The 11,909-nt window shown below is 40.3% G+C and overlaps 1 protein-coding gene across 1 annotated transcript; it reads left to right on the top strand.

The window, feature by feature from the left end:
- Positions 1 to 252: 252 nt before the first annotated feature.
- LOC117445592 (cystinosin-like) lies at positions 253 to 10,378 on the top strand. Its single transcript, XM_034081339.2, has 10 exons — positions 253 to 338; positions 984 to 1,062; positions 5,237 to 5,327; positions 5,460 to 5,563; positions 5,711 to 5,845; positions 6,517 to 6,616; positions 7,932 to 8,051; positions 8,147 to 8,317; positions 9,079 to 9,196; positions 10,010 to 10,378. Exons 1-10 carry the CDS (start codon positions 260 to 262, stop codon positions 10,153 to 10,155), a joined length of 1,143 nt encoding a protein of 380 aa, XP_033937230.1. The 5' UTR covers positions 253 to 259; the 3' UTR covers positions 10,156 to 10,378.
- Positions 10,379 to 11,909: the final 1,531 nt, after the last annotated feature.

Genomic DNA, 11,909 nt, shown 5'->3' with positions numbered 1-11,909 from the left:
TATATTGCGAATCATATCGCAATTACAAAATAAGTCAATATAATCGCGATGAGTAATTTTTTCTAAATCATGCAGCCATAGTAAATATGTGTGTGATTTGAAAGGGCTGACAGCCGCAGAAGCCATTCTCTGAATGACACCTGCTGTACATTGAACCCAAATAAATAGAAAATGGCCTTGTGACCATCATAAAGTGTCTGAATTCACTGTTTTCTGTTATTTTTCTTGTGTGTCTCATGTCCTGCAGGCTGGCAGCAGGATGTTCTCTGTGAGCTCAGCACAGAGACGGCTCCCCGCTCAGCTGCTGCTGCTGCTGTGGATGCTCACACACTTCTCTGGTGACTAACAGCTGTTTCTGTTCACTGCGCTCACACACACTCACTGGCTGTTACATGTTTATACACACACTGTTTGGATGAAAACCTGTTCCATCATCCTTGAAGCATGTAGTTACCTCGTGAAGATTATGATAATGGTAACATTTGAAATAATATTATAGTTAGTTCGGTTTCAAGTCGAATACACACAGACATAATAAAGAAACAATAAGCCATTACTTTTGAATTATTATCAAACCAAAGTTAACGTATCATAGTGGAAACATTTAGTTTATTAACCTTTTTATTTACAATTGTCACAATTCATAAAATGAAAAATAAAAACAGTAATATGTTAGTTAAATATATCAAATATATTTAAAGCTTATTTGATAGTATGTTCATACCTCACTTTATATTTGCTAATCGTCATTTTTTTTTATCTATTCAGTATATCACACATTTTATTTTCCTTTTTCAAACTACTCAAGATTGAACAGCTGTAATTCTGTATTCTCACTACCACATTACAGTGGGTCAGCCTTCAGATGTTATACTTCACACATTCTGCTTTACAAGGATGCATACCAATATGTTTGTTTCTGTAAAAACCTTTGGTTGGTTTTCCAAAGCTTTATCCTAAAAAACATTCTGCGTGTTCTCCAGAGTCCAGCGTGTATCTGTTGGGTCCAGATGTCTTCACACTTCAGAAGAACTCTGGAGCCAACATCAGCCTTACTTCCAGGTGAGGACAGTCAGCCTGCAGCCTCCGCTCCAGGCACTGTAGTGATGGACAGAGGGACTGGACTCCTTTGCTCCCTTAACAGTCTGCTAAGGGCATGAACTGTAAATGCATGAGCATGTTCAGTGGCACCGGCTGCCTGAGTTTCAGATACAAACAACCTTTGACTTCCCTCATATTCTGCAACAGATTGACCATGACGGGCTACATTTATAGCAGGCTACACGCATAGCAGGCTACATTCTTTGCATGCTAGACCCATAGTGGGATAAACCCATAGGGGGCAACACCAATAGTGTGCTACGTAAGTGGGGCAAAAAAGTATTTAGTCAGCCACCAATTGTGCACGTTCTCCCACTTAAAAATATGAGAGAGGCCTGTAATTTTCATCCTCGGTACACTTCAACTATGAGAGACAGAATGGAGGGCAAGAATCCAGGAAATCACATTGTAGGATTTTTAATGAATTAATTGGTAAATTCCTCGGTAAAATAAGTATTTGGTCACCTACAAACAAACAAGATGTCTGGCTCTCACAGACCTGTAACTTCTTCTTTAAGAGCCTCCTCTGTCCTCCACTCGTTAACTGTATTAATGGCACCTGTTTGAACTCCTTATCAGTATAAAAGACACCTGTCCACAACCTCAAACAGTCACACTCCAAACTCCACTATGGCCAAGACCAAAGAGCTGTCAAAGGACACCAGAAACAAAATTGTAGACCTGCACCAGGCTGGGAAGACTGAATCTGCAATAGGTAAGCAGCTTGGTGTGAAGAAATCAACTGTGGGAGCAATTATTAGAAAATGGAAGACATGCAAGACCACTGATAATCTCCCTCGATCTGGGGCTCCACGCAAGATCTCACCCCGTGGGGTCAAAGTGATCACACGAACGGTGAGCAGAAATCCCAGAACCACACGGGGGGACCTAGTCAATGACCTGCAGAGAGCTGGGACCAAAGTAACAAAGGCTACCATCAGTAACACACTACGCCGCCAGGGACTCAACTCCTGCAGTGCCAGACGTGTCCCCCTGCTTAAGCCAGTACATGTCCAGGCCAGTGTTTTCACTACTCGCGTATAAAAGCCCCGCCCCCACCTCACAGCTGGTCGATTTCAACAGAGGAAAACCGACAACTGGAAGATGAGTGGAAAAACGTCACATAAATAAGTGCTCACAGCTCCGTGGGAATTATTATGTGCAATTCTTTTCTAAAAGGCTTTCACATTACTATAATTATATTTTTATTTAAATGTAGGCTACATTTTACACCAAAACGGAACACAAAAGCAGGACCAACCATCTTACATTGAATTCCTTGACTAACAAGAGAAAGATTAATTCATTTAAATAAATATTTAACAACAAATGGGCCGGTTCTAAGGGGTTATTCAGTTAAGCCCGATGAGAGGGGATACAGCTGTGCACATGTCATCATTAGAGGTTTCTCAATACTCAAATTTCCCCTCCTCGACTCCTATCCTCGAGACTTGGTGCCGCCCACAGGAGATGCGAGCGGAGGACTGAGGAGGGGAACCGAGGAGAGAGGAGTGGAAGCAGCAGGCGGTTAGAGAAATGAGAACTCCTCTCCTCTGAGCGGTTATTTTAAAGAGACGTCCATTAATGATGACAGGAGGCACAGCAGCCCTCTGTCTGATGGACAGATGTGTTCATGACGACTTATATATTTACTTTGATACACACACACACACAAACATATATTTATATAAATATATACAATTTCAGAATGTATGAGAGCACTCTCATAATAACGTAACGCAATCAGAGACTGGATATACCCCCCCCCCCTCTCTGGTAGCTGAAATGGGGAATTGAAATTACGGGCCAAAAGTTGTATTTACTAGTATTAAAAGTAAGCATAGGACACCAAACCAACTGAGACCTGCCTGTCCGCCCCATCTACACACTCTACAACACACACACACCTACACACTGAACCACACACACCTACACACTACCACACACACCTACAGCTCCTAAAGCATAATCAGGCTACAGCCGTTGTGTATTTTATTATGTGAAGCACTAAATGGTCTTAGAAAAATATCGACTCTTTGTTTGTAGATATCTACTAAACTAAAGCAAATACAGAGAGTAATGTAGGCCTGTTATACTGAGTGATATATATTATACACACTGCTTTGCTTTCTGCACGGACCTCACAGCTGTTCTCTCTGGAAACATCGCATCGCAATGAAAGCCGTTTCTAAAATAATATCCTGGGGATGCATGCAGAGCTGTCATTGGCTGAGATAAGTCCGGCCGTGTGTAACGCCTCCACCGTTCCCGGAAATGCATCCGTGGAGAACCCATCAGTGTATCCTCGGTTACTGCTCCTCCAGAGAGCCTCCTCGATGCTCGATGCTCGGTCCTCGAAGTGCATTTAGAGAAATGAGATGTCCTTCAAAATGGCGCGCTGAAATTCATTTCCGGGTCACTACCGGAGGACCGAGGAGTCGAGGAGGGGAAATTTGAGTATTGAGAAACCTCTATTGACAGACGTCGTTTAAAAGTGACGTTTGAGTGAACGAGGACATCCCAATTAATACCTGAGGACTCCTCTGTCCTCGCGTCACCTCCTCGTGTCTCTCGCTCGCATCTTACGGAGGCGGAGCTAAGATGCAAGGAAGGGAAGCGAGTGAGGGAAAGGAGGAGTCGAGGAGGGGTATTGGGATGAGGCTAATGTATAGGCTAGTTGCACAGGATGACGTATTTCCATTTCCGGTTCATTGAGTGTGCACTTGTAAACTTCCGGTCTACGGTAGAGCGGTAGAGGGAAGAGCGATAGATAGCGTATAGATAGCGAGAGAGATGGCTTATTATAATATATAATATAATAATATTATATATTAGAGAGCATTTAGATGATCCAGAAGAGGATTGGGAGATTGTCATAAGGTCAGATGAAACCAAAATAGAACCTTTTGGTAAAAACTCAACTCGACGTGTTTGGAGGAGAAAGAATGCTGAGTTGCATCCAAAGAGCACCTGCTGTGAAACATGGGGGTGGAAACATCATGCTTTGGGGCTGTTTTTCTGCAAAGGGACCTGGACGACTGATCCGTGTAAAGGAAAGAATGAATGGGGCCATGTATCGTGAGATTTTGAGTGACAACCTCCTTCCATCAGCAAGGGCATTGAAGATGAAACGTGGCTGGGAATTTCAGCATGACAATGATCCCAAACACACCGCCCGGGCAACGAAGGAGTGGCTTCGTAAGAAGCATTTCAAGGTCCTGGAGTGGCCTAGCCAGTCTCCAGATCTCAACCCCATAGAAAATCTTTGGAGGGAGTTGAAAGTCCGTGTTGCCCAGCGACAGCCCCAAAACATCACTGCTCGAGAGGAGATTTGCATGGAGGAATGGGCCAAAATACCAGCAACAGTGTGTGAAAACCTTGTGAAGACTTACAGAAAACGTTTGACCTCTGTCATTGCCAACAAAGGGTATATAACAAAGTATTGAGATGAACTTTTGTTATTGACCAAATACTTATTTTCCACCATAATTTGCAAATAAATTCTTTAAAAATCAGACAATGTGATTTTCTGGATTTTTTTTTCTTTCTTATTTTGTCTCTCATAGTTGAGGTATACCTAGGATGAAAATTACAGGCCTCTCATCTTTTTAAGTGGGAGAACTTGCACAATTGGTGACTGACTAAATACTTGTTTGCCCCACTGTACATGTTTGTCTACAACCATAGCTAACTACATTCATAGTGGTCTACAACCATAGCGGGCTACACCCTAGCTAGCTGCATTTATAGTGGGCTGCACCCATAGCTAGTTGCACCCATAGCGCCGGGATCCATTCTACACAGTTTTCTGCTTTAGTTAGTATATTTTTGATGTTGCTCTTCTCTGATCTGTTTTAGACTGTGGAATAGCTGTGTGTTCTTGAATGAGTAAGTCCTCTGACCTCTCTCTCTGTGACTGAGACACAGTCAGCTTTTTCTTCAAGTTTCTTAGACCACAGCTGTTCATGTTCAGCTTTTGTCTCCTGGCAAAGGTGTGGACTTGAAACAGTTAAAAAAGAAACTGTGCTCCGCTATTTAAATGTAAATCCAGATCCTGTAACTATAGGTCATATCTTAGTGCTTCTTTAACTTTTAAAGCAGCTTTTTGCCTAACTGTATTCTTGTCTTTCTCTAGTTCCCCAGTGAACCAGACTGCTGTGATTCACTTCAACATCTCCTTCAGCTCCGAGCCCGACTACACATCTGTGATCACACTGCCTGAGCAGGTAACACATGACACCAAATACAGGGAGAAACACAGTCCTCATCCTCCAAACTGTGAGCTTTGACCCAAGATAATAAAAGAGACGTTTGCTTGACTCGACTCACAGAGAAGACATGCTGTTGTCTCTGTTTAGGTGTTTCTGCCAGAGAAAGAAACCTCAGTGATTTTCAATGTGACGGCCCACGATGTTGGTCAGGTGACCTCATACCTGCTTACCAACAACACAGAGCTCAAGAGGTGGGTGTCTGCATAACATCAGAATCAATCAGAACACTTGATTTTCCCTTGGAGAAATGTTGTTTTGTGACATCACAATCTGTCCCTTACACAAAGAATAACATGCTGCACCATCACTGACTGTAAGCCTTATTCTCTCTCCTCTAGTTCTGTCAGGATCCACTTCCTGGTTGTCCATAGCAACATCCTGTCAATAATCACTCAGGTGATTGGCTGGCTTTACTTTGTGGCCTGGTCCGTGTCCTTCTATCCACAGGCCTGGGAAAACTTCCGGAGAAAAAGGTAGAGTTCTGTCTGGCCTCTTTCTCTGAGAATATATTTAACTTTTCAGAATTGTGCTTCATATTCAATGGTGTCCATTGAAGTGTATACCCTCCCTTTGCTTTGGCAAGTGATGAGTTGATGATGGCCATAGCTACATAGTGAGCCGTCTTGCTTTATCTCAACTTTCTGGACAGTTTGAGCACTGGCAAGAAGAGGGTAGTAGGTAAAGACAAAGGTTAGATGAATAAGGTGGGATATCAGGTGGGATAAGTATAGGTCGTTGGACTTCGGAAGAGTCGATTTCTGACCCACCTACCCGGGCCATTTCTTTTACATTTTGAGCCCTGCGTGATCTGTGGGATTCAAAAACTGAATTAGTGGACAATTCCCAATTTGACACCAATTAAAAAAAATAACCAGAGACAGGAGTCAATTAGTACCATAGACTGTATATATAAGATTAGTACCCTTACATGAAATTATTTCCCTTCAAATGCCAAGATAGTGTAACTTAAAAACCAGCAGGTAACCAAAGAAAGTAGAACATGTGAAAAGGGTATCCATGTTACACAGTCAAATGTGCACAGAGCAAGACACCATATCAAATGTTTGTTTACTGAAAATGTAAGTTATTACCCATATAAATGTTTACATAACAATGTTGAACTGATCCCCACATGTGTCTTCAGTGTTGTAGGTCTCAACTTTGACTTCATGGCTTTCAACCTGACCGGCTTCATCGCCTACTCTGTCTTCAACATAGGACTGTTCTGGGTGCCTTATATAAAGGTAGCTCCATCACTGTATGCAATGAAGCATGTTAAGAACGGAGCTGTCCCTGTTCAACAGACATGGGGACAGTTAACAGTGCCCACAGATTTCACAGGAGACTGACATGAGGATATGAAGTTTGATTTGTTGCAGGGATTGACGTGCACTATATATATATATATATATATATATATATATATATATATATATATATATATAGCCCCTGTACTGTCCTTTTTAACCTTTTCAATGCGGTCTGATCATTACCGGAGATAACAACATCAACTTTCGTATTTATTTTCATTTAAAAATGTTAACTGTGCAGCGTTTTGATTTGTTCAAGCAATTTTATTATTGTATTTGTCTTGTGAAAGGTCAAATAACATTGTCCCCAAGTGGCAGTCTCTGTAGTGCAGGGATTCTAAAAGGCTACACTTCCCAGCCTTCTAAGAGATTAAGATATGGGTAACCTGTGTGGAAGATGCCGTCGAGTCACACTTTTTAACCGTCAAATTATTTGACGTATAAAATAACAGATGGAAAGGCCATCTACTAAGTTTGTTTATCATTTGGGATTGCTTCTTTTTTTTTTAAATGTGATGGCTATTGTAAAGGCCTGTCGCGGCTTCCTTCCTTTGTGTTCTATCGAGCCACTTAAACTCCTTAGACCGACAGTTCTAACGCGTTTCCTTCATCACATTTGTTTTACTCACATTTGGATGACTTGCTTGGCCTCCGGTGGTGTGTTGATATTGTGCTATGTGTTTACTCCAAATAAAATGACTAACTTTTCACACATTCAACAAAGAACACCGGCCTTTACAGTCAAATCAAACAAGAAGCAAAACTCAAATCAAATAATAAACAACTTACGTGGACTTTCTCTTTTCCTTTATTTGTAAAGGCTTGTATAACTTAAATGGTTAAAAACGGTCCCTCGATGGCGTCTGCACCCAGGTTGCCCAACTCTGGCTCTAGGGGCTAGCGGCGTGGGAATTGTAGTCCTTTATGCCGTCTTGACTACAGATCACAATTAGATGGCCTTTTTTATTTTTTTAATATAAAACAAAAATACTGACTAACAAGGCCCATTTCCCTGTTGAATGTGGGTGGAAATGGATATTTTGTATTTCTTTTGGTTAACCATGTGCCGCATTTCATCAAGCCATCATCAGAAGCCAGAGAAGTGAACTAGCAACTAAGTCAAAGTAATACATTAGAGATGTTTAAAAGGCGTCTCAGTGGCTTTAGGAAGAAATGACAGTATCCTTTTTATGTATTCATTTTGACATGAAGTGTCTGACTGACGGCCTCTGCTGTGTCCCCCCTGCAGGAGGAGTTCCTGAAGAGCAACCCCAATGGAATTAACCCTGTGAGCGCCAACGATGTCTTCTTCAGTCTGCATGCTGTCGTGTTCTGTGTGGTCTACATCAGCCAGGCCGCTGTGTATGAGGTGTGTTGACATTGTAGAGAAGCGTACGTTTATAGTGAGATGTGTGTGGATCATGGAGTGGCTCTCGGTGTGTAACTCTGTGTGTTTCCTCACAGAGGGGGGGTCAGAAGGTCTCGCGCACAGCCTGCTTCCTGCTGGTGGTTGGCTGGACGTTTGCCTTGGTCAGCCTGTTTGTTGCCGTAGCCAAACAGATCACCTGGCTGGATTACCTCTACTATTTATCCTACATCAAACTGGCAGTCACTCTGTTCAAATATGTGCCACAGGTGAGAGATACACAAAGTCTAATTATTAAGATTAGATTAGATACACTTTATTCATCCCAAATTGAAGAACAACTTGTCACAGCAGCATGTTAACATGCATTAGTTAAAAATATAATTATACAAAGTAAAAATAAAAACAATAACATAATCAGTAACATCACAACTAGAAAATATATATATATATATAGAGGATCCATTATTATTATTATTACAATTATTTATATTAATCAAATCATAACATGGGATTAATGATAATCTGCACTACATGAGCATGTTGCATTTTTATAGAAATATATAAAAATGGCTATCAAAAGGATAATAATTATTCTAAATGAATTACTTGTTGCTAGCCACTTGAATATCAATTATTATATTAACTATGATCATTTCATTTACACAACTTGGGTTCCAACAGTAACATGGTGGAACCAGTAATGTAGTCTCATAAAATGCATAGTAAGTAATATATATATAAATACAAATAATTACCTTTACAATGTCTGTTATTCTTTAAAGGATTTCTGAATGAATTGATGATGCTCTTAACAATGTACTGTCAACATGTGTTGAATTTGCTGATTAAAAAAGATGCAATCCACGTGTTTAATGTCAAATTTGCCAAAACCAACATATATCACTTTATGATGGTATTGATTACAATGCTAGTCCACAAAATTCAGTTTAGCATTATAAGTAGATGTACTTTATGTTGGTCGAGCCTTGTTTGATGAGTGGTTACAGTGTTGCTGTTGTTCCTCCAGGCGTACATGAACTACAGAGCGCAGAGCACCGACGGGTGGAGCATTGGCAACGTGCTGCTGGACTTCACAGGGGGAGTCTTCAGCATTCTGCAGATTATCATTCAGTCTTACAACAACGGTAACTATTGGCAGCTAACATTGCTAACAACATTTACTGGCAGCTACATGTCCATGATGTTTGAACGTAGTATAAAGCCACAGCCATTAGCTAGCCTAACACAGGAGACAGGACTAACATTCACTTCAGGCCTGCACAGCTACATAACACAAAGCACACAGGAGACTTAGGTCTGACCTCAGGAACAGGTATGTAGCTAATATTTGTTTTCCACTATATTAATGCCCTGACTAAAGTAAATAGTTAACTTTAATTAAAATGTGTATTTGACACAATGTTCATTTAAGTTTCTGTGGTTTAAACCCCTAAACTAAAAAAACTGCGGAGCTCCATTGGACCAAATGAAGTTAGTATAATATGTCTAAAGACTGAATGTTCGTGTAGATGTATTCAGGGCCTACCTATGTCAAAAAAGGGGATGATTGGATTATTTCAGAGCATCGACTGGAAACTAAAATGTTGACGCTGGATCTGATTTTAATTATATTTGTCTTGTTCATAATTGTTAAGCTTATTCCTAACAGTTGTTTTTTAAATAGGCAAAAGTGTAACCTTTCCTTAAGGGTAAAGGAAATCTGTCATCCCAAGAAAAAATATGCAAACACATTATTTGTCAGTATAAAGCCTGGTTTTCAATCATTGTGGCCTCAGAGACACTCCCTAAGGTAGCTGTGAAATGATGTAGAAACTCCCTTAAACATCAGTTCATATCTTTTATACAATTTGAGAATAAGGTGAAAAATGGAAGTGGTCTGCTGGTAATAATGTCCAGCATAGTGATTATGTGACTGACAGCTGTGTTTCTCTCCTCAGACGAGTGGGTGCTTATATTTGGCGATCCCACCAAGTTCGGTCTGGGTGTTTTCACCGTGGTGTTCGACATCCTCTTCATGACTCAGCACTACTGTCTCTACAGACAGCGGCCACAGTATGAAAATGTTGCCGGGCAACCAGACTGATGCTGCCTGTAGACGGAGTGTCAAAAGAACCTTACAAAGGAGCACGCACAATAAGCACATACTGTTTCAAACTGCTGAAGAGAAGTTGTGGTGCCTGTCGTATTTGACTTCCATCATATGTTCTCTTCAGCAGCTTGCCTTTTAAAATGTATACCTCAGAGTTAGCGGGGCCTTTTTTTCTTTACTCTGTTTGACAATTATTGATAAAATGTATAAGAACCAATTATGTGACGATGTCTTTTTATTTTTGTACCACTAAAATCATTCTTCTTTTTTTTGTATAACTAGGTTCTGATTGATGAATTGCCATGCTAGTATTATCAGACACAGATCATAAACAAGAAATGACAAAGATATGTTTCAGGTTATAGATGCCATCTTTACACATGGCATTATAATGTGCTTTAGGTAATCAGACTGCATTGGAAAGTGCTTGACCACATTACAGTACAGGAAAATGTATCATATAGGTGTTGTGGAAGGATTGTGATCCAGAGGTAGTCGGAGTGTCACTACATTGAACACAAGCGTCTTCAGTCCATATACAACCACTGAGCTCTGAACATCCAGTTGTTCTCATTTTGCACCTGCAATATGAAACGACATGAACAATCCAAAGATGTATCCTTAGTGCAATTTTTTAATTGTTTTAATTTCATCCTAATTCACTTTCAGCTTTCATGTTTTTGTTGTTTCATTCAACTTAAACTTGATCTGCTTTAGTTATAATTAATATTTCTTAAAGGGGCGTTATTATGCTTTTTGGGGTTTCTGCTTTCCTGTAGTGTGTTTTGTAGGTGCTGCAGCACAGGCAGTATGAGACATATAAAGAGCTTTTTGAACATTAAAGCATGGAAACATGTCACAGTAGAGGCACACAATATGATCCCGAAAATGTTAATAATAGGGCTCCTTTAGGGGTGTTTCTTGGTGCCTGGGATTATTTGTTTATTATTATTTTTACTTGGATGTGTTGTAAATGAGGTCTCTACCTGAAAATGTTTTAAGTTTGAATTCAAGTTGAATGAATTGATAAACATTTATATATCCATACAACATCAATACCAAGCAGGGCCGTTTCTAGCTTTTTGGGGGCCCTATGCAAGATGCGATTTGGGGGCCCTAGTTTTGACAGTTTTTTAATTACAATGGGGGGGATTCCGAAGCCTTTAAGATGATCTGTGGAAATGCATCAATCTGTTACACTTTAATAGGAAAACAGGCTAATTTCACAAAAACCAAGCAATTGAAAATTACAACAAATTATATTAAAAAGGTAAACAATAAGGCTCCTCTGTCACTAAATGCAAGAGATGCAGCATTTTCTCAACAATGTTTAATTTACATTTTTCATCTGTCAGCCCAATGATGATTTGGACTTTATTACCCCAAAAACCCAAGCCACAGCTTTGCTATCATTGCAGTTTAGTCGTGTTTATATCCTACATTGGATTTGTAAGCATATAATGCTTCACCGAACACACAGTGGCGACTGGTCATTAGGGGCAGGTGGGGCACAGCCCCACCTAGTGTCAGCAGAAAGCATTACAAATAATGATTACAAAAAAATAAATAACAAAATATATAAAATATATCTTAAGATCATGTTTAATCATCTGATTCGTCTGTACATTGCTGTTTTAGTCTGTGTTCTTCTAATTAGTGTCTACAGTGTGTGCCTATTGAGCTGTTTAGAGCCATGTGGGACAATGCCCCTCCCTCTCACTGTCTAAGTCAGTGGTCGCCAACCAGTC

The sequence above is a fragment of the Pseudochaenichthys georgianus genome, chromosome 4, assembly GCF_902827115.2.
Source record: "Pseudochaenichthys georgianus chromosome 4, fPseGeo1.2, whole genome shotgun sequence".
NCBI lineage: Eukaryota > Metazoa > Chordata > Actinopteri > Perciformes > Channichthyidae > Pseudochaenichthys > Pseudochaenichthys georgianus.
Note: the sequence above shows the minus strand (reverse complement) of the source record. Positions and strands in the feature narration are given on the sequence as shown.

Coding starts and splice junctions, on each gene's coding strand:
- LOC117445592 (XM_034081339.2), top strand. CDS start 260: ATGTTCTCTGTGAGCTCAGCACAGAGACGGCTCCCCGCTCAGCTGCTG. Junction 339..983: donor GATGCTCACACACTTCTCTG/GTGACTAACAGC, acceptor CGTGTTCTCCAG/AGTCCAGCGTGTATCTGTTG. Junction 6,617..7,931: donor TCTGGGTGCCTTATATAAAG/GTAGCTCCATCA, acceptor TCCCCCCTGCAG/GAGGAGTTCCTGAAGAGCAA.